At 49.1% G+C, this 22,877-nt stretch overlaps 2 protein-coding genes across 2 annotated transcripts; one reads left to right on the top strand and one right to left on the bottom strand.

Annotated features, from left to right (window-relative positions):
• Positions 1-242: 242 nt before the first annotated feature.
• Positions 243-4,081, bottom strand: LOC140710765 (uncharacterized protein CXorf49-like). The gene is made up of 6 exons (XM_073013196.1): positions 2,771-4,081; positions 2,042-2,198; positions 1,423-1,499; positions 1,093-1,138; positions 526-567; positions 243-419 (listed from the first exon to the last, which is right to left on the bottom strand). Exons 1-5 carry the CDS (start codon positions 3,992-3,994, stop codon positions 527-529), a joined length of 1,545 nt encoding a protein of 514 aa, XP_072869297.1. The 5' UTR covers positions 3,995-4,081; the 3' UTR covers positions 243-419; position 526.
• Positions 4,082-4,661: 580 nt separating this feature from the next.
• On the top strand, positions 4,662-6,651 carry LOC140710702 (uncharacterized protein CXorf49-like). Its single transcript, XM_073013107.1, has 4 exons — positions 4,662-5,381; positions 5,758-5,803; positions 6,363-6,404; positions 6,511-6,651. The coding sequence occupies exons 1-3, from the start codon at positions 4,662-4,664 to the stop codon at positions 6,401-6,403; spliced, it is 807 nt and encodes a 268-aa protein (XP_072869208.1). The 3' UTR covers position 6,404; positions 6,511-6,651.
• The last annotated feature ends 16,226 nt before the right edge of the window (positions 6,652-22,877 follow it).

The following is a 22,877-nucleotide window of genomic DNA, read 5'->3' as shown; positions in this document are numbered from 1 at the left end:
GAGACCCCAAAGTGGGAGGAGAAGAGGAGGGACCATGAGCAAGGCGTGTAGGAGAAAGGCAGGAAATGCTGCTGTGGCTGGGCAGGGCCCCCACAGCACCTAGACCCAGGGCACTATGGTGAGCCCGAGTGCAGGGCTGCTGCTCAGGGGCCGGCCCAGGTGCTCCGCAGGGCCCAGGGGAACAGTTCTTCAAGCGCCAATGAACCGGGCAACACCCTGCAACCCCCAACACTCCCAACAATCGCAGAGAGGGCAGACCACAGGCCACAGAATATGAGAACAACTTTATTTCAAATTGCTTTGAACTGCGTTGGGAAGGGGGCAAATGCGGTGGAAGAGAGGAAGCCCTGGCTTAACAGGCAGCTCCGGAGCTCCAAAGGTGGCAGCTGTTTGTCTTGTAGAAATATGCTGGCTCCAACCTGTGAAACAGAGCAGGCTCAGGGACGGGCCCCCAGCCAGGGCCAGCCCACAGCCCTCCTAAGCTACCGGGATTGTGGGAAGGGGCATGGTGTGTGCAACACTCACTTCAAAGCTCCTGGATCTTGTCAGCGAGGAACTGCATGGCCGCTGAAACAGAGAGGCAGAACCGGGCACTCCAGACCCAGGGAAGCAGAAACCCACCCCATGCCCCGGTGGGGAACTTCCTAGTCCTGCAACCAGAAACCCCACCAGCCCTGGTACTGACTCACCCACCCGTCACCTGGATTAAATGTGGAAATGCCTTCTAAGCGGGAAAGTGGTTCTCAGGTGCTGGGCCATCCCAGTACCGTTCAGAACAGGTTTCAAAGACAGATAAGCCAGCCAGCAAGCAAACACCATACAAGTGGTACCAGGCAGTAGTTAAAGGGGAAACACCGGCAGTATCTCTAACCGTCCTAAGAGAAGGAGAGTTCTGGGACTCGTGGACAAAGTGTACACGGAGTTCAGATGACACATTGTTATCTGTGCACACCCCTAGCTGAAAAGGCACAGAAGGCCCAGGTCGGCTTGATTCTCCTCCCCAGAGGAAAGTCAGTCCCAGTGACGCCGCCTGTACCTGTAGCCCACCCCCGCCCCCCACACCTGCAGAAAGACACCGCTGTCCATCCCTACCTAGCTGCTGTGTAAGTTCATCAATTTCCCTCTGCAGCCAGATGCACTAGACCAGCAGACACCGGGGGAAGATAAATGGTTAGTCAACTCTGGCCTCCTCTCTCCCCAGCCTCCCTGCAGCCCCCATAGCCTGCAGCCCAGTGGCGACGTGGGTTGGCACAGAACCCTCAATGGAAAGGAGGCACCCTCTCTCCGTGGGGTGCAGAAAGTGGAGACGTGTGGTGGTGGGGGCGGGGGGGGGGGCGGCGGACGCAGAAATCAGTTTAACCTGGACACGGATCCCACCATCCAGTGTGGACCTCTATTTCTAGGAGCCACACAAAGCATTACCCGAGGACAGTCCTGGGCTCCCGGGGCCTGCTGCTGCCTTTCTGGTCTTGGGGGATGGACAGGCGGCTGCTGGTCACCTGAAAGAAAACACAAAATCCAGCTTCCAAGCCTCCCAGTGAGGTGGAAAAGGCCTAGCAGGGTCTAAAGTGAGGCAGCATCACCCTCTGCTGGCAACACATTGCCCCTGCTCTGCCCAGCAACTCCAACCCCGCTCTGGGACTGCCTTCACTGTTCCCCAGTGTGAGCCCATCTGTACCTGTAGTCCCCTAGCGTTGTGACTCTGGGTTGGACTCCAGCAGCGCGGCAGCCACAGCCAGGCCCTGGGAGGGCCAGTGTGGCTGAGCAGGACTTCACAGAAAAGGGCTCTGTACCGCCGAAAGTCTCCTTCCAGAGTTGGAGTTTGGGGCACTGCTCCAAATCGCCCCCCACCACACAAACCCCACTCAGAGAGGACGATGTGGCTTAAAGCCAGCCCTGTCGACACCCCATTTCCCGTGGGACAGCTGCCTGGGTGGGCAGGGAAGTGTGGGAGCAAGGCTGAGCCCCCATAAGCTACAGAGCCAGAGGTTTCCCTCCTGACCCCTCTCCCCTCCACCCCTATCAAACCCGCAAGACTCACCGGAGGGTGCATGGCGTCTGGGCAGGAGGCCTCCCAGGCTGTAGGCCGAGGGCTCTGAAGTTCCCGGAACTTGGGGAGCTCTGATGTTGGGGTCACCTCTGCTGAGTTCTCCACGACGCATGGACAGGCGAGGCAGCCCTGACCTGTGTGTGGGAAGCTAAAACAGAAATTTCTGAGTCGGGCTGGCGGTGGGGGCAGGCAGTGAGTACATGTGGGAAGGGGTTGTGGTAAGGTGGAGACTCCGGAGCCTAATCTCATTAGCACTTTCTCCCTCAGTCAGCCCCAGGCCAGGAGGCAGAGCCCAGCCAGGGAAAACACTGGGGATACTGAGATAGCCCGGGCCGCCTGCCAGGTGGGTCGGGCAACAGCTAGGAAAGGAGGAATCAGGAAGTTGATGATCCTAGACACCCCAGCTTTGCAGCCCACACTTTAAGGCATCACCCGATCCAAACCAGCTGCCAGCCCTGCCTTCCATCCCAGCTCCTCTCTGCAGGCGGAGGCAGGACTCCTGCAGTGTCCAGAGGCATGGCCATCACACAAGAAGTGCCCCCTTTAACGTGTGCCCCTATGATGAAGACCCCCATTGGGCATTCTAGTGTCCCTAGGCTCCCGACGACAACCCTCGAGCAAGGGACAAGGGGACATGGGTGAACAGGGGTGTGCTGGAAGAGAGGAGGTGTGGGGGGAGGAGGGTAAAGAGGGAGAGGAGGGCGAGAAGGGCCTACTTACTTTGGCCTTTGGGACCTCATCTCGATTTGGGTCATTATCTTCTCTGGCCGCAACCTGGGACTCCCTGATCTTCCTTCCTGCAGGTTTCTTCCCAGGGCTGCTGTGCTTAGGCTTTTGTGGTTTCTCGGACATCCCGTGTGGCCGCACAACGGAGAATGGCGGGAAAGTGGCCGGCTCCGGGGGAGTGACTGAGAGTCTCTTTCCGCAGCCAGGAAAGGCTCTCCCCGGAGCCAGTTGAGAGGCACCTCCTGGGGACTTCTTCTCCTGGACCATCTTCCTCCTTGAAAGGCCCTGGGGCAGGGCCCCTGCAGTGGCAGCTCCTGAGCAGCTGGGCCTGGCCTCCACCTTTCCCCAGGCCCTGCTCTGCCTTTTCTTCTGGGGAGAGTCCTCCAGCTCTCCCACAGCCAGCCTCTCCACGACTGCAGTGAGTCCGCGGGGAGCAGACGTCAGGAAACGGCCCGGCACGGGCAGGTAACTCTCCTTGCAGTGGAAGCCTGCGTGTCTGGATGTGTCTGCTGGCTTCTTGGGGCTGCCGGGCTTGGCCTGGCTTCCTTCGTTGCGGCGAATGCCCACCCTCATCAGTGGTAAGCCGCTGCTCTCATCTGCGGAATCAGAGTCTTGGGTAGACATCCTGGTGGGGCCTTTCGCAGAGGGCTGCTGGGGATCCACGCGGAGGCCCCATCTGCTCTTCGAGCCCCTTTCCGGGTTGTTCCAGGCCCGCACTGGCCCAGGACCACAGAGGTGGAGACGGTCGGCAGAGGCCTGCTGCTGTTTTAGGGGGCTGGGGCCCAGCGCGTCTCTCCCACTGGGACCGACCTCCAGGTCCGCCCAATTGTCAGCCGACCCTTCGGCAGCGGCGCCTTCTGGGGACGGCTGTCCCTGGACGCTGGGCGGCGGCACGATGGCGGCTGGTTCTTCAGCCAGGTAGAATGAGTAGTCCACAACGTCCGCTTGGTCATCGATCGGGGTGCCTGGCCGTCCTTCCCGGCCCCAGAGCACCACCCTTCCTTGCTCTATCAATTTGCTTTCAGACTCAAAGCCGAAGCCCTCCGGATCTGTGAACCCGCTGTCTCCCTCGCCATCGCTGCTGCCCTGCACCCCCAAATTGAGGCCGTGGCTGTGGTCCCCTGGGGCTCCGGGGCTGGCCGTGTGGGAGCCAGCCTGCTCGCCACCCTCCAGGTCGAAACCGGCCCCACAAACGGATACCTTTTCGGGGGAGCTCATGGCGCCAGTCCCGGCAGCCTCGGCTGTGGGGAGACGGTCGTCCTGGTAACGGCTGGAGGAGAGAGCTGAGCCCAGCCAAGCCCAGCTGAGCAGGCCACGCGACACAAACAGTGAGGCTTTCGGGACACCGCCACCCTCACCCCAGGCGGAAGTACCAGATGTCCCCGGCAGCCAGTGGCTTCCTCGCGCCCTTGATGCCAGCACCGAGCCTTCTCATTGGTCCCCGTCTGCCAACCAGCGGGCCCTTTGTGGGGCGAGGTGCCTGAGCTTTAACCAATCGGGACACAGGCTCTTGGTTTGCCTCGACGCCCGTCATTTGACTGGGTGGCTGCACTCTGGTTGGGTCTTGGGGCCAGGGGGCACTGTAGCTCTTGATCACCTCTTTCTTTCTGTCCTTCCGCCTCTGGCCGGGCATCTACTTTCCAAGGAGAGCCACATCTCTGAGCCCCAGTGACCCATCTGTAAGGCGGGGATTAAGGGGAGAGCTTCCCCCAGCTCATCAGCTTGGGAGAGTAAATGTTGTGCTGCACGTGAAGCACCCGGTGCACAGAGGAGGTCTCATTGCAAAGTGGTTCCTGGCCCGAGGCGGCAGGAGAGCAAGAAGGAGGTGGATCGAGAGCTCCAGTGCACCCTGGCCCCAAGACAAGACCAGAGGGCAGACACCCAAATGACCAGCATCGGGGCAAACCAAGAGTCTGTGTTCCGATTGGTTAAAGCCCAGAGGCCTCTACCAACAAAGGGCATGCTGGTTGGTAGAGGGGGACCAATGAGAAGTCATGGCACTGGCGTCAAGTGCCCGTGCGGAAGCCACCCGCTGTCGGGGACATCTCCTACTTCCGCCTGGGATGAGGGTGGCGGTGTCCCGAAGGCCTCACTGTTCCTGTTGCGTGGCCCAGTCTGCTGGGCTTGGCTGGACTCGGCTCTCCCCTTCCGCCGTTACCAGGACGACCGTCTCCCCACAGCCCAGGCTGCCCGAACTGGCACCATGAGCTCCTGCGACAAGGTATCCGTTTGTGGGGCTGGTTTCGACCTGGAGGGTGGCGAGCAGGCTGGCTCCTGCGTGGCCAGCCCCAGAGCCCCACGGGGCCAGGGCCACGGCCTCGATTTGGGGGCACCAGGCAGCCTCGAGGGCCAGAGCGGGTTCACAGACCACAAGGTTTTCAGCTTCGAGTCTGAGAGCGAATTGATAGAGCAGGGAAAGGTGGTGCTCTGGGGCCGGGAAGGCCGGCCTGGCACCCCCGTCGACGACCAAGGGGACGTTGTGGACTACTCACCCTCCCTGGCTGACGAACCAGCCGCCATCGTGCCGCCGCCCAGCGTCCAGGGACAGCCGTCCCCAGAAGGCGCCGTTGCCGAAGGGTCGGCTGACAACTGGGAGGACCTGGAGGTCGGTCCCAGTGGGAGAGGCGTGCTGGGCCCCAGCCCTGGAGAATGGCAGCAGGCCCCCGCCGGCCCCCAGGAGCCCAGGGTTGTCCTCGGGTAATGCTTCGTGTGGCTCCTAGAAATAGAGGTCCATGTTAGACAGTGGGATCCGTGTCCAGGTTAAACTGATTTCTGTGTCCCCCCCACCCTGCCCTATCACCATCTTCTGCACCCCACAGAGAGAGGGTGCCTCTTTTACATTGAGGGTTTCATGCCAACCCACCTCGCCACTGGGCTGCAGGCTATGGGGGCCGTCAGGGCTGAAGGAGACAGGGAAGACGAGGAGAGAGGAGGCCAGAATTGACTAACCATTTCTCTTCCTCCGGTGTCTGCCGGTCTAGTGCATCCAGCTGCAGAGGGAAATTGAGGACCTTACACAGCAACTAGGTATGATGGAGCCCGGGCTAGGGCAGGGATGGACAGCGGTGTCTTTCTGCAGGCATGGGGGGCGGGGGTGGGCTGTAGGTACAGGCGGCGTCACTGGGACTGACTTTCCTTTGGGGAAGAGCACGAAGGAAAGCCCGGCCCTGGAGCCTTCTGTGCCTTTCCAGCTAGGGGCGTGCACAGACAGCAGTGTGTCGTCTGAACTCCGTGTACACTTAGTCCACGAGTCCCAGAACTCTCCTTCTCTTAGGAGAGTTAGAGATACCACATGTGTTTTCCCTTTAACTGCTGCCTGATACGGCTTGAACGGTTTTTGCTTGCTGGCTGGCTTATCTGTCTTTGAAACACATTCTGAATGAATGGTTCTGGGATGGCCCAGCACCTGAGAACCACTTTCCCGCTCAGAAGGCATTTCCACATTTAATTCAGGTGACGGGTGGGTGAGTCACTCCCAGGGCTGGAGGGGTTTCTGGCTGCAGGGCTAGGTGATTCCCCACGGGGGCGGGGGGTGGGTTTCTGTTTCCCTGGGTCTGGAGTGCCCGGTTCTGCCTCTCTGTTTCAGCGGCCATGCAGTTCTTCAGTGACAAGTTCCAGGACCTTTGAAGTGAGTGTTGCACATACCGTGCCCCTTCCCACAGTCCCGACAGTTTAGGAGGGCTATGTGCTGGCCCTGGCTGGGGGCCCGTCCCTGAGCCTGCTCTGTTTCACAGGTTGGAGCCAGCATCCGTGGCTGCAGCCAAGCAAGTTTCCTCCTTATCCTCCTTAGCCAGGGCTTCTGCTCTTCCACTGCATTTGCATACTTCCCAAGGCAGTTCAAAGCAGTTTGAAATAAAGTCGTTCTCATATTCTGCGGTCTGTGGTCTGCCCTCTCTGTGATTGTTGGGAGTGCTGGGGTGTGCCGGGTGTTGCTCCGTTCCCTTGTGCTGGAAGAACAGTTCCCCTGGCGCTCTGTGGTGGGCCCGCTCCCTGCAGAGCGTCTGGGCCGGCCTCTAAGCAGCAGCCCTGCAGTCGGGCTCACCATAGTGCCCTGGGTCTAGGTGCTGTGGGGACACTGCCCAGCCACAGCAGCATTTCCTGCCTTTCTCCTACACGCCTTGCTCATGGTCCCTCCTCTTCTCCTCCCACTTTGGGGTCTCTCAGGTCCCCTTCTTCAGTGCTATTCTCTCTCCCCTTCAGCAGGAACTGCTGGCCTCCTTTGAGAACCCCTGTCTATCTCACCTTTCCTCCTGCAGTTCACCGCCCCTGTTTGTCCTGTCACCTTCCTTTCCATCATGAGCGTCCTTGCTCTCCCCTGTGGCTTGACGCCGGTGGCCTTTCCTGCATGGTGGTTTCCGTGCTGTTGAGGAACACGACGGAGCCCAGTCCTCTTTCTGGAGCCATTATTTCCCTCCAGTGCCACCATGCACACGGTCAGATCATCTGGGCCAGTAACCTGCGTGACATTCTCAGTTCATCTTAGTCCTCACCTTTGAACCTCAGTTACCAAATCCCGTTAGGTCTCCCTCTTTACTTTCAGCAGCCATGTGGAGGCAGAAGCCACATCCCGGTGGGTGGCTGAGTCAAAGGGAAGGTACATGGAGTGCGGAAGAAAAGGGCAAGATAGTCTCTTGGTTGGAGGTGGGGGCACTGAGTCTGTTCCAGCGCCTGTGGACCAACCTGGTGGAAACTGCTCACAGGCACCTACACAGAAGGTGGCGTCCATATCCTTGTCGTTCTATAGGTGGCCAGCAGCTCCTTCTGCAGCCGGTGAGCTCCATACCCTTGATTTGAAAATGGCCAGCTGCTTTCCAGGGCAAGTGTGGATGCTAGGCCTGGCTGGTCTTCGATGGTCCCTGTGAAATACCATTTCGCCACCCCCAAGGCTGCAGGTTTTCGTGGACGTAATATTTTCGTGTCCCTGGTCAGTCTTCCAGACTGCCTCCTGAGGTCACAGGAGATTTCCTCGAGCTCTCTCTTCTGCCTTCACCCTCCCTGACAGTTGAGATCGCCTCGTTCCTTCAGCCGGCATCCTGGGCTGGGCAGGCCCCAGATCGGGCACAGATTCTAGTTCCATTGAGGAGGTGTGTGTAGGTTCTGCCTGCTCCCATTGCCAAGAGACTGCGTGTTGCGAACAGACGAAAAGAATGGAAATGCAGATACCATTCAAGGTTAGCGTGTGTGTGTGTGTGTGTGTCTGCGTGCGCACGCCCACGCGTGAGTATGCCCCTGCTAGCACCTCCTTGGGAATCAAATTAACTGTGGGTGCTCTCCCTTGAGCGAGAATGGACTGATTCACGGAGTGGAAACACTGGTGAGGGATCTGTGAAGGATCGAATTCCCAATAGCAGGGCTGGGATTTACCTTTCGCAAGAGGTGTTGTTCAATTCTCACACCTAGGAGGGCGTGGAGTGGGACGAAGGGGACGTCTCCAAACACTGGGACGGGTGTCGGGGCTCTCAGAATGCTGGAGGTGCCACAGTAGGCTCCCGATCCTCCGCGGGATGGATGGGATGTCTCAGCACTCCCGTGTGTGGGTGCAGTGATAATACCTCAGAGTTGCTGGTTGGTGCCTCATCTAGGAAGTGGGGAGCTCCTGTGGGAGGGCGCCACAACACCCGCTAACCAAGACACAGGCAAGATACGCACAGAGAGGGTGGAAAGTGGGAAAGAGGGACTGCCCTGGGACAGCTGGTTGGGCTCGGTATCTGCCTTTCCCCCTACCCTCACGGTGTCTCCCTGCCAGGCTCATGGTGTGAGCTCAACGAGGGGGACCACCACGCACGTGGTGGGTCAATCACAGACCTCAGACTTGGAAGCCAACGCTGGTGGGGACCTACCCCATCCGAATCTAACCCCTCACCGGAGAGGATGGGCTTGACTCCTGAGGCCAAGGCTTTGACCCTGACACGGGGTGGTTTCTTGGGGGGGACAACACAGTGGGCTGGTGTCTGGGGGAAGACATGTGTCAGGGGCTCTCCAGCTTGGGTTTTTGCCACCGGAGACATCTAGGCAGGTTCTGGTGGGGGCAGAACTCCAGCCACGGTCACTGCCCCAGGGGGCATGGGCCATGGTCGACATGGTGTGGAAGGGGAGAAGCCCCTGGACGGAGTCGTGGAAGGCGTGAATCCATCCCTCAGTGGCTGGCTTTTGCCGGTCCCGCCTCCCAGCACACCACCTCGGTTCCATATTCAGACCACCTAGGCCCATGGTACACCGCATGGTCGGGTGGGGTCTTCTGGTTCTAGGGGATGTAAGTGCAGAATCCGAGGCTCCTCAGATTAGAGGAATCCACCTGGGCCCCACTGGAGAGGAGGAGGTTGAGCCCCTCCCCTCATTCAGTGACCCCCTTTTGCTTTTCCCTCAAGCCTCCTCTCCCACCAAGAGGAATGTGGGGTCCAGCCTGGAGAGCCTTAGATCCCCTCCTGTCTTGTCCTACCACTCAGCTCAGATGAGCTCTGGAGGTCTGGCGAGCTGCGTGCCTGCCCTTGATGCAGCCACAGTGGCGGAGCCCTGAGCAGAATCCCACCTACACCCGGTGCCAGAGCTGCCACAGGTACATTTCCACATGAGACTTCTTTCTCTGTTGGCAGAAAAGAGCGTCTCCTCTTCAGACTCCAGCTAGGGCTGAAGGTGTGCAAGTCTCCTAGCGCGCCCGCCAGCCACAGTCCCCAAGGGTGGCCTTCCAGGGTGTGGCAGAGGCCCAGGGCACCGCACACGGGGACGTGAGATGGCAATCATAGGATCATGGTGGTCGTGGTGAGTAACAGCCATGAACTTTAGCCCGCCTGGAACACACTCCTGGGTGAACTCAGACAACCTCATGCACGTCTGTCCTCAGCCTCCCGGCCAAGAACTCCTCCTTTTCCCCTAGAGATTTTCTCATCATCCCTTTCCTCGAAGGATGAGGCCAACACTTGTGTTTGCCAGGTACGGCCGTGTAGGCTGTGGCCGCCAGGGTGGCCGTGCAAACCCTATCTGTGAGAGTCCAGGGTGCCCTGTTCTCGTGATCCAGTGTGAATGGCGCCTATGTGGTTGTGCAGTGTTGAAGTCCAGGTCACTGCCATGCAGAGCGAGGAATAGGAGGTTGGCAGGGTTTTGGAGCCCTCCTGTTTGCCCCAACCCGATCACTACTTCCCACTTTGCACACTGCAGAGGAAATGAGTCTGCTGACTTTTCCAATAATCAGTCACTTTCTCTTAAAGCATTAATAATTGCCAATTAATACCCATCATCAAGATAGAAAAGTTAGAGGCAGTTACATGTAAAATTACATTTTTGAAACAACCCCCCACACACTCATACACTCTCTCACACGCACGTGTGCACACACGCGTGCGCGCACACACACACACACGCGGAGACAACTCAGAAGCCGGCCATTTGACAGTTATAAGGTGATCAAGCCACGTAACTACTACCCAGGTCATGAAACTGTACATTGCACCTTTAGAGAATTGCGGTCTGAGTGTCTTTCTCTGAAGGAAGCCAAATACGCATGCTACGTACTGTGTGATTCCACTTATATGACATTCTGGAAAAGGCGAAATTCTAGGAACAGAAAACAGATTGGTGGTTGCCAGGGTCTGAGGGTTAAGACGAGGAGTTCACTACAAGAGGGCGTGAGGGAACCTGGGGGGGATGCCCATGCTCTGTATCTATATATATTGTGCTGGTGTTTTTACAGCCACATGCATTTACAAGATCTCATAGAACTCTGAGTAAGTTATAGCCCAATAGTCCTGACTTTTTAGAAAAAAAAAATTGTCGGCCAGGCGCGATGGCTCATGCCTGTAATCCTAGCACTTTGGGAGCCCGAGGCAGGCAGATGACGAGGTCAGGAGATCGAGAACAACCTGGTTAACATGGTGAAACCCCGTCTCTACTAAAAATACGAAAAAATTAGCCAGGCGTGGTGGCGGGCGCCTGTAGTCCCAGCTACTGGGAAGGCTGAGGCAGGAGAATGGCGTGAACCCAGGAGGCGGAGCTTGCAGTGAGCCGAGATCGCGCCACTGCACTCCAGCCTGGGCGACAGAGCGAGACCCCGTCTCAAAAAAAAAAAAAAAAAGAAAAGAAAAAGAAAAAAAAATTGTCAGCAATACATCTCGAATGGAAACTGACATTTAGTCAATACCTTTTGTGACTACGAAGAGCATGTTTCTCTTCCTAAATCTGTTAATGTGGAGAATTATGCCACTGTATTTTCTGAAGGGAAATTAAGTTTGTATTTCTGGGATGAAGCCAATAGTAGTCATGCCATAATAGGTATTTTCCTTTTTGTATCCTGTAGGCTTCCATGTGCTAAGGTTCTGGTTCTGATTTTTACTTCTATGTCATGAGCCTGTGGTCGATCTGCAATATTTCTCTAGGTGTCCTTGCAGGATTTGGTATCGAGGTTATGCCAAGCTCATACAGTGAGTGGAGGACCCTTTCAGTCTTCTGCATGAGTTTGTGTCAAATGGAAGATATGTATTCCCAGGATGTTTTTCAGAATGTGGTGGGGAATCCTGGAGTTTATTAATGGAAAGCCTTTGACTACCGATATCTTTCTGTAATGATTCTGGAATGGTTCAGGTTGGCTGTTCCTTCTTGTGTTAGTTTTGGCAGATTTGTTTCCTAGCCACTGGTTACGTTTTGCTTTGTTTTCAGACTGACTGGAATAAAATGGTCCAGAATATCCCCATTCATCTCAGACTGCATTTGTTAAAATTAGGAAGCCACAGAGGAGTTGCACAGAAAGCCAAAGGAGCACCCATACATACATTCTTCTACTGGATCCTTCATTAGTTACCATTTTCTCACATTTGCTTCATCCCTCCCCCCATCCCGCACCCCTGTCTTTTTCTGAGTGTGTGCGCGTGCTTGTATGTTTTTTTTTTTAATTCTCTTGTGATATCATTTGAGATCCGTTTGAATCATTTAGATCCATCATCCCTAAATCCTGCAGCATGTATCGCCCACGAGGAAGCATGGTCTCCCACAAAACCTTAATGCCATCATGACACTCAGGAAATGTAACATTGAGACCACACAATTTTCTACTGTATGATCACATGAAACATTTTCGATTGTCCCCATGGTCCCATAGTATCTCTCATAGCTGCTTTCTAACAAAATTCTCTTTCCAACCAAACACCATGCTTTGCATTTAGTAGTCAAGTCTCTTTTGAGACAGAATCTCCCTCTGTCGCCCAGGCTGGCTTGCAGGGTCGCAAACCCGGCTAAGTGCAGCCTTGACCTCCAGGCTCAAGCCATCCTCCTGCCTCAGCCTCCTGAGTAGCTTGGACTACAGGCGAGTGCCACCATGCCCGGGTAATTTTTAACATATTTTTTGTAGAGACGAGTTTTCGCCGTGTTGTCCAGACTGGTCTGGAACTCCTGAGCTCAAGCCATCCGCCCACCTAGGTCTCCCAAAGTGTTGGGATTACAGGCGTGAGCCATGGTTCCCGGCCTGTCAACTCACTTCAGTGTCCTTTAAAGTGTGCTTTAGAGCAATGTTTAAAGTGTGCTTTAAATCACCGCAGCTGTTGTCAGGAAGCCCTTGAACTTGGGTTTGTCTAATGGCTTCCTTGTGATTAGATTCAGGTAGGTTTAACATTTTTGGCAAGGCTACTGCATAGCAGACGTGCTGTCCCTCTCGGTGCATGATATCGGCAGATTCTCCATGTAGGCTTCTCTTATGACTGGTGATGTTCATCTTGACCATGTGGCCAGGGTGTTTTTCCAGATTACTCCATTGTGAAAGTGCCATCTTCTCTTTGTATTTAATTAGCTACGTGCTGTTACTGCATGGGCACTCTGTGTGAATATCCAGTTCCCCCACAATATCCTCTTTCTATCTTTTGGATGTCTGCATATCATGTGATTTGGATCTGTGTCCCCAGCAAGTCTCATGTCAAACTGTGACTTCTAATGTTGGAGGTGGGGCCTGGTCGGAGGTGACTGGATCATGGGGCTGGATTTCTCAGGAATGGTTTAGGAGCATCCACTTGGTACTGTCCTCATGGTTGCGAGTTCTCATGAGTCTGGTCGATTAAAAGTGTGTGACACCTCTCCCTTCTCTTCCTTACTCCTGCTCCTACCATGTAACATGTACCTGCTTCTGTTTCACCTTCCGCCATGATTGCAAGCTTCCTGAGTCCTCCCAGGAGCAGAAGCCGCTACGCTTCCCATACAGCCTGCAGGACCATGAGCTCTTCTCTTTATAAATGACTCGGTCTTGGGTATTTCGATATAGCAACACGAGAACGGACGTAACATCATTTGTGGTTATTTCTCCCTTTTCTTTCCTGATAGCGGTGCCCTTCTCCCTTGTTTTCTTGACCAGTCTCACAAGAGTTTTACCAATTTCATTCCTCTTCCAAACACCCAACTTGTAGTTTTGTGATTCTTACGCTTGTTTCCGCTTTCACTGATTTTTGCTTTTACCTTGATGACTGCCTTCTACTTTCCTTGGTCTTATGTTGGGCTTCTTTTTTGAACATTTTCTCGTTAATTGTCTGTGATCGTCTTTTAAATATATGCTTTTAGCAGCCTACACGTCCCTCTCAGGACTCCTTTACTTGTGCCGACAAGGGTTTAGGAGTAGTGTTTTTGTGATCATCCAGTTCCAAACATGGGAAACCGTGAAAATCGCAACTTTCATGGGATGGAATGAATACATTGCGGTATGTTTATACAATGGAATACTATTTCAGCAACGGAAAAGTACAAAGTACAAAGTACTCCTCCATGGAATAATAGGCGCGAATCTTACAAACATAACATCGAGTGAAAGAAGCAAGGGACAACACGGACATGTTTAATGATTCCATTCCTATAACTTCAAATGACAGGCAACACTAACCTACCTTGTTGAAGAACGCATACTTAGGGTATAAAACCATGGAGAAGAGCAAGGAAAGGACAATCAGAAAAGTCAGGATGTTGGTTACCCCTTGCAGTAGGAGTGGGGCTGAGCTCAGGCAGGGCCACCCCAGGAGGCTTTGGGGGATGCTGGCGGTGTTCTCCTCTGGGACCTAGGGGAACGTTTCCGTACAGGTGCACTTGATAATCATTTTTTAAACTGTGTGCATAGATTGCGATGTTTTCTTTCTGTGTGGTGCTTGCCACCATAAGCCGAGAAAAACCAGTGCTAAGGGAAGTAACCTTGCTTTAACAGGTAAGTATTTTATAACCAGAAGGATAACCAACATTTTATTTTCTCTATTTATAGCAGACCTCCTTGCGAGTACTAATATCAGTTTATTGATAGTGATAGCTTGATTTCAAATTCTCATAGATTTCACTGAACATCATAGGAATGATGCTTACATAATTGTGATATTAATTTTGATGTTTTGGTAAATATTTTATATTTGGGTGGTAAGTTTTCATTCAGAATTTGTGATTTTGTGCTGGAACCCCATGCACTTGCTACGTTTTTCTCACGGGAGATTTGTCACCTCCCCATCCACTTATTCTCAGGGGTAGAGGACCTAGGACCTGAGGTAAAGAAATTAAGGCAACAACACTAAGGGGAAACAACACAAATTTTTACCTTCATAGTTTGTGTCAGTTAATTGTGGTATATTCATATGATGGAATTCCTTTTTTTTTTTTTTCCACAATGGAAGTGTACTGGGTATTCCTAGGTATACTATCTGTTTTTAAGAAAAGTCCATTACCAAGATATAACAAATTACGTAACATTAAATATCACATGATATTTATAAAGCAGACTATACATATATTCAAGTTTAGAAAACCAGTCGACTGTGAATGAACTGTTGTGAAGTGATGAAAACACGTATTGAATACTGAGGTCAAGAAAGAGTACGCTGCAGTTCTACAGGTCTCATATGTATTTCATTGTGCTGAAGACACCAAATATGAATTGCTACATAATGTGTGATTCCATTTGTAGGACATTCTTAAAACTGGAAAGCTACATGTACAGAAAACTAAGCAGTCATTTCCAGGTCTGTGGATTGTGAGAAGTATTTAACTACCAATGCATGTTATTTGTTATTAGCAAGTTTGACCCTCTTTATGTTGAAATGCAATGTACACAGAGATAACTTCACAATATGTGTGTGTTGTTTAATAGTGATTATCAAGGGCACCTCTACAGAAACGCCCCCATGTCACAGAGGAGAACACCGCCAACATTCCCCAAAGCTCCTGGGGTGTCTCTGCCTCATCTCAGCCTCATTCCTCCTTCAAGAGGAAACCGACACATTTACTTTTGTGATCATTCTTTCCTCAGTTTTCTCTATAATTTTTGGTCCCACATCCTATATTACATTCTTTTAATAGTACAGTATGCTTGCAGACGACATGTTCCTAAATCTAGAAGACCCCACAGTCTCAGCCCCCAAAGCTCCTTAAGCTGATCAACAACTTCAGCAAAGTCTCAGGATACCAAATCAATGTGAAAAATCGCTAACATTCCTATATGCCAACAATAGTCAAGCGGAAAGCCAAATCAGGAACACAGTCCCATTCATAATTGCCACACACGCGTGCACACACACACACACACACACACACAAGATACCCAGGAATACTCCACACCAGGGAGGTGAAAGGTCTCTGCAAGAAGAACTACAAAACACTGCTCAAGGAAATCAGACATGTCACAAACAAATGGAAAAACATTCATGCTCATGGATAAGAAGATCAATATTATTAAAGTGGCCATACCGCCCAAAGCAATTTGCAGATTCAGTGCGATTCCTAGTAAGTTATCATCGACATTCTTCACAGAACTAGAAAAACTATTTTAAAATTCATATGAAACTGAAAAAGAGCCTGGATGGCCAAGGCAGTCCTAAGTGAAAAAGAACAAAGCCGGAGGCATCATGCTACCCGACTTCAAAATATACCACGGGCCCACAGTAACCCAAACAGCATGGTACTGGTACAAAAGCAGACACGGAGTCCAATGGAACAGAATAGAGAACCCAGAAATAAGGCCGCACACCTACAACTATCTGATATTTGACAAACCTGACAAAAGCAAGCAATGGGGAAAGTATTCTCTATTCAGCAAAGGGTGCTGTGATAACTGGCTAGCCATACACGGAAGATTGCAACTGGACCCCTTTCTTACACCAGGTACTAGTCAGTTCTCTTGCTGCTAATAAAGACATACCTGAGACTGGGTAATCTATAAAGAGAAGAAGTTTAATGAACTCACAGTTCCACATGCCTTGGGAGGCCTCACAATCATGGCAGAAGGCGAAGGAAGAGCGGAGGTGCGTGTTCCACAGCGGCAGGAAAGAGAGCATGTGCAGGGGAACTGCCCTTTGTAAAACCATGAGATCTCGTGAAACTTACTCGCTATCAGGAGAACAGCATGGGGAAAGTCCACCCCCATGATTCAATTACCTCCCACCGGATCCCTCCCACAACACGTGGGGATTATGGGAGCTACAATTCAAGAGGAGATTTGGGTGGGGATACAGCCAAACTATATCACGCCGTATACAAGAATTAACTCAACATGGATTAAAGACTTAAAGGTAAAACCCCAAACTAGAAAAACCCTGGAAGACAACCTAGGCAATCACATTCTGGACGTAGGAACGAGCAAAGATTTCATGACGAAGACACCAAGAGCAATTACAACAAAAGCAAAAATTGACAAATGGGGTCTAATTAAGCTAAAGAGCTTCTACACACTAAAGGAAACTGTCAACAGAGTGAACAGACAGCCTACAGAATGGGAGAAAATTTTTGCAAACTATGGATCTGACCAAGTCTAATATCCAGCAAGAAAAATACCAAGCAACCCCATTAAAAAGTGGACAGAGGACATGAACAGACACTTTTCAAAAGAAGACGTAGATGCGGCCAACAATCCCATGAAAGAAAGCTCAACATCACTGACCATTAGAGAAATGCAAATCAAAACCACAGTGAGATACCATCTCACGCCAGTCAGAAAGGCTATTATTACAACGTGAAAAAATAACGGATACTGGCGAGGTTGCAGAGAAAAAAGGAACACTTATGCACTGTTGGTGAGAGTGTAAATTACTTCAACCATTGTGGAAGACAGTGTGGTGATTCCTCGAAGACCTAAAGACAGAAGTCCCATTCGGCCCAGCAATCTCATTACTGGGCATATACCCAAAGGAATGTAAATCATTCTATTATCAAGACACGTGCACGTGTATGTTCATTGCAGCACTATTCACAATAGCAAAGGCATGGAGTCAAGCTAAATGCCCAGCAATGGTAGACTGGATAAAGAAAATGTGGTACATATACACTGTGGAATATTATGCAGCTATAAAAAGAATGAGGTTAGGTCCTTTGCAGGAACGTGGCTGGATCTGGAGGCCATTGTCCTCAGCAAACTAATGCAGGAACAGAAAACCAAATACCGCATGTTCCCACTTATAAGTGGGAGCTAAATGACGAGAACACAGGGACACAAAGAGGGGAACAACACACACCGGAGCCTATCAGACAGTAGAGGGTGGGAGGAGGGAGAGGACCTGGAAAATAACGAATGGGTACTAGGCTTAATCACTGGGTGACGAAATAATTTCTACAAGAAACCCCCACGACACAAGTTTACCTATGTAACAAACCTGTACATGTACCCCTGAATTTAAAATAAAAGTTAAATTCAAGAAATACTAATAATATGGTTTGGTGTTGACTGTTACGTACTTTTATAGTAGTGGAATCAGAAAGTATGTTCATGTTTCTTGCTTCTTGTGTTTAATGTCAGGAGTTTGGTTTCGGATGTTTAAATCTGAGATGTGTGTTAGGTATCCAAGTGGAGATGCTGAGTAGACAAAGGTCTGGCTCTGGGTTGAAAAAGTACCTATGGGAGTCATCATAGTTTCGATATTTTTTTTCCAGGACCCGTTCCAGAGATAGAAATTACACCACTTTTCTATTGAGTTATGTTAAGACACACAGAACATAGAATTTACCATCTTAAGCGTTTTTCAGTGTTCAGTTCGGTAGTGTTAAATATATTCGCATTTCTGTGCTGCCAATCTCCAGAATGTCTTCAACTGCAAAACTGAAATGTATACCCGTTAAACAATTCCTTGTTTTCCCCTGCCCCCCAGCCTCTGGAAACCACCATTCTACCTTCTGTTTCTGAGTTTGGAAATATTAGATCCCTTATACAGGTGGAATCATGTAGTGTTTGTCCTTTTGTGACTGACTCATTATATAGCATAATGTCCTAAAGTTTTATCCACATTGTAGCATTTATCAGAATTCCATCCTTTTATGGGCAAAATCATAATTCATTGTAAGGGCCAAATAATAACGGACCATATTTAGTTTCTGTATTGATCCATCCGTGGACACTTGGGTTGCTTCCATCTCTTGGCTCTCATGAATAATGCTGCTGTGAGCAGGGGTGTACAGACATCACTTTGAGACTCTGACTTCTATTCTTTTGGCTATAGACACAGAATGGAATTACTGGATCATATGGTAATTCTATTTTCAGTTTTCTGAGTAACCGCCATACCCTATTCCACAGCAGATGTGCCATTTTACATTCCCACCAACAGTGCACAAAGGTTCCAGTTTCTGCACATCTTCACCAGTATCGGATCCGTTTTATTGAACAAATGGAATTTATTTCATTTCTTTGGATTTTATTTTTGTTTATTTTTATTGACACAATTGTATACATTTATAGTGCACAACATGATGTTTTGAAATAGGTATACATTGTGCAATGGGTACATTAGGCTAACTACAATATGGATGAACTCACATACCTTTCATCTTTTGTGGTGAGAACACCTAAAATCTATCTACCTTCTTAGCAATTTTCAAGTATTTGTTATTATTAACTGTAGTCACCACGTTTAGAATAGATCTCTTGAACTTAGACTTCTTGTCTAAATGAAGTTTTCTATCCTTATCAATATCCTTACCAGATCCTTACCAGGATCTCCCCAATCCTCCCCAGCCCCAGACCCTGGTAACCACCATTCTATTCTCTGTTTCTAAAAAATTTGATTTTTTAAGATTCCACATCCCAGTGAGATCATACAGTATGTGTCTTGCTGTGCCTGGCTTATTTCACTCGACATAATATATTACAGATTCACTCATGTTGCCACAAATGACAGGATTTCTTTTTTTTTTTTTTAAGTCTCAATACTATTCTACTGTGTGTACATATACACATGTGCTTTATCCATTCATCCATCTGATGGGCTCTTGGGTTGATTTCACATCTTGGCTCTTGTGAACAGTGCTGCAATGAATATGCGAGTGCAGACATTTTCAACATACTGATTTCATTTCCTTTGGCCACATATCCAGTAGTGAGATTACCGAATCAAATGATAGTACTATTTATATTTTTAAATTTTTAATGGATACATATTTGCACATATTTATGGTGTACATGTGATATTCTGTCACGTGCATAGAATGTATAATGATCAATTCAGGATATCTGAGGTAACCATCACCTGGAATACTTTTCATTCCTATGTACTGGGAACATTTCAAGTCCTCTCTTCTGGCTATTTTGAAATATACAATACATTGCTGTTAACTGTAGTCATCCAACTCTGCTGTTGAACATTAGAGTTTATTCTGTCTTTGTATTTTTTGAGACTGGGTCTCACTCTGTTGTCCCAGGCTGGAGTGCAGCGGTGCAATCACAAGTCACTGCAGCCTCAACCTCCTGGGCTTAAGCGGTCCTTCCACCTCAGCCTCCCGAGTAGCTGGGATGACTGGTACGTCCCACCGTACCTGGCTAATTGTTTTTTTGTTTTTTTCTTTTTTTCTTTTTTTTGTAGAGACTGGGTTTCACTACACTGTCCAGGCTGGTCTGGAACTCCTGAGCTCATGCGATCTACCCGCCTCGACCTCTCAAAGTGCTGGGATTACAGTCATCAGCCACCATACCCGGCCTAGAACTTATTCCTTCCTTTTAACCATATGTTTGTACCTATTAACCAACCTCTCTTCTTCCCAACCCCTCGTCCTCCAATCCACACATCCTTCCCAGCCTCTCCGATCTATCGCTCTATTCTCTACCTCTATGAGATCAACTTTTTTACCTCCCACATATGAGTGAGAACGTACGGTATTTGTCTTTCTGTGCCTGGCTTATTTCACCTAACATAATGACCACCGGGTCCATCCACGTTGCTGCAAATGAAAGGATTGCATTCTTTTTGTGGCTGAATCATATTCCCTGTGTATATATATGCCACATTTTCTTTATCCATTCATCCACTGATGGTCACTTAGGTTGATTTCGTATCTTGGCTACTGTGTTGAGTGCTGCAATAAGTATGCGGGTGTAGGTATCCCTTTGGTATACCAATTTCCTCTCTTTTGGATAAATACCCGGTAGTGGGATTGCTGGATAGTTCTCTTTTTAGTGTTTTGAGAAGTCTCCATACTGTTTTGCACAGTGGCTGTACTAATTTCCATTCCCACCACAGTGTATGAGGGTTCCCTTTTCTTCACATCCTCGTCAACGCTTGTTCTCTTTTATCTTTCTGATAATAGCCATTTTACCAGGTGTGAAGTGATAGCTCATTGTGACATTTCCCTGATGATAAGTGATGTTGAGCATTTTCATACAACTGTTGGCCATTTGTATGTCTTCTTTGGAGAAATGTCTATTCAGATCCTTTGCATATTTTATTTTCAGGTGATTTGTATTCTTGTTATTGAGTTGAGTTTCTTATGTATTTTGGATATTAACTCCCTATCAGATGTATAGTTTGTGAATATTTTCTCCCACTCTGTAGGTTGCCTCTTCACTCTGTTGATCGTTTCCTTTGTTGTGGAGAAGCTTTTCAGTTTGACGTAATTCCATTTCTCTATTCTTTCTTTGGTTGCTCATGCTTTTGGGGTCATAGAGGAAAAATTATTGCCCAGGTCAATGCCATGGATGTTTCTCCCTATGTTTTCTTCTGGCAGTTTTACAGCTTCAGATCTTACGATTAAATCCGGAGTCCATTTTGCCTTGATTTTGTATATGAGACAAGGGTCCCATTTTATTCTTCTGCATGTGGATACTCCGTTTTCCCAAGACCATTTATTGAAGAGACAGTCCTTTCCACATTGTGTGTTCTTAGCATCTTTGTTGAAAATCACTTAGCCCTAAGTGCATGGATTTTTTCTAGTCTATTGTATTGTTCCAGTTGTCTGTTTTAATGCCAGTACCATGCTGTTTTGATTACTCTAGCTTATATTATATTTTGAGATCAGGTTGTGATTCCTCCAGCTTTGTTCTTTTTGCTCAAGATTGCTTTGGGTAACTGGAGTCTTTTGTGGTTCTCTGCAAATTTCAGGATTGCTTTTTCTATGTGTGTAAAAATAGCATCGGAATTTTGATAGGGATTGCAGTGAGTCTGTTGATTGCTTTGAGTAGTATGGACATTTTAACAATATTGATTCTTCCAATCCATAATCGTTGGATAGCTTTCCATTTATCTGTGGCTTCCTCAACTTCTTTCATCAGTGTTTTATAGTTTCCAGTGTACAGATCTTTCAACTCCTTGGTTGAATTTATTCCTAAGTAGTTTACATTATTTTTGAGAGCTACTGTGAATGGGATTGTTTTCTTGATTTCTTTTTCAGATAGCTTGTTATTAGCGTATGGAAATGCCACTGATTTGTGTATGTTGACTTTGTATTTTGCAACTTTCCTTAAAATTATTTGAATTTTAAGGTTTTTTGTAAAATATTTTAAGATTTTAGATATATAAAATCATGTCGTTGTCGTCCGCAGACAGAGATAATTTAAATTCTTGTTTTTTTTTCTTTTGCATTTTGGGATAGGTTCTCTCTTTGTCACCCAGGCTGGAGCGCAGTGATGGGATCTTGGCTCACTGAAGCCTCGACTTCCTGGGTTCAAGCGATTCTCATGCCTCAGCCCCCCAGGTAACTGGGACTACGCCCAGTTGTCGCATGCCACCACACCCGGCTAACTTTTGTATTTTTGGTAGAGGCAGGGTTTCGCCATGTTGCCCAGGCTGGTCTCGAACTCCTGGCCTCATGCGATTCACCGTCCTCAGCCTCCCAAATGTTAGGATAACAGGTATGAGCCGCCGTGCCCAGAAACTTTTTATTCTCTGGTTTGTGTGCTTTTAATTGTTTTCTCTTGCCCAAATTTTTTGGCTAAAATTTCCAGTACTATGTTGCATTGAAGTGGTGAAAGGGGGCATGTTTGTCTTGTTTCTGATACAGGTAGTATTAAAACCAGGATCTTCTATCAGCTATGACAAGAGTATAGTAAAAGGAAAGAATCAGACCAAGGACTGAGCCCGGGGGCTCTCTATTTGTAAGAATTTGGAGAGAAGAGAACTTCCGGATAGCTGAACACGTGGAAGTTACTGGAGGGAGGTGCACCTGGAGAGGTCATGGAAGCTCCATGCCCCTTCCCACATACTGTGCCCTATGCATCTCTCTCATCTGGCTGTTCGTCTGTATCCTTTGTCATGTTCTTCATAATAAATGGGTAAACATATTTACTAATCAGTGTTAAAACCCAACACGATACACTAACATGATTTTAGTGCACTTAGAGGAGAAATATCTCCTAGTTTAGGGGAAAATTGTGCAAAGGGCCTCTGGAAGACCTTCATTCTAAATTGTTTTGTAGGGAAACATTTAATTTAGAAGTCTGGACATTTTTTTTTCAGTTTGCTGTAATCTACATTCACTGAGTAGAACTTGTATTGATCATTGGGACCCAGTTTATTCCAGGGTCCTGGGGGATTCTTTCTGTCCCAGCTAACATCTGGGTTAAACATCTGCCAGATGCAAGACATGCAGCCCTGCCCTAGTGCCTCCTGCTCAAATATATACAAAGAGAGAGAGATCACACTCGAATGCTTCCTGGCCTGACCAAAGAGCTGGGGGAGCATCTGTGTAGACTGGAAGGAGGGAAGAACAAATATTTCAGACCCGGGTCTAAGTAATCCAATGCAGCATTTGATTTTTGGAGGAGACTTAGGCTATATAGAATTGAGTTAATAATACTCCTGGTTTCATAACATGCTACTCATGATTGATGTCAGGCCCTATTTGTTTGTTTATTTTATAATGCAGTGTTCCCCCATTTACCTATTACTCAGTCCAAAAACTAGACTATTAC

Source organism: Chlorocebus sabaeus, chromosome X (genome assembly GCF_047675955.1).
Source record: "Chlorocebus sabaeus isolate Y175 chromosome X, mChlSab1.0.hap1, whole genome shotgun sequence".
Taxonomy (NCBI): domain Eukaryota; kingdom Metazoa; phylum Chordata; class Mammalia; order Primates; family Cercopithecidae; genus Chlorocebus; species Chlorocebus sabaeus.
Note: the sequence above shows the minus strand (reverse complement) of the source record. Positions and strands in the feature narration are given on the sequence as shown.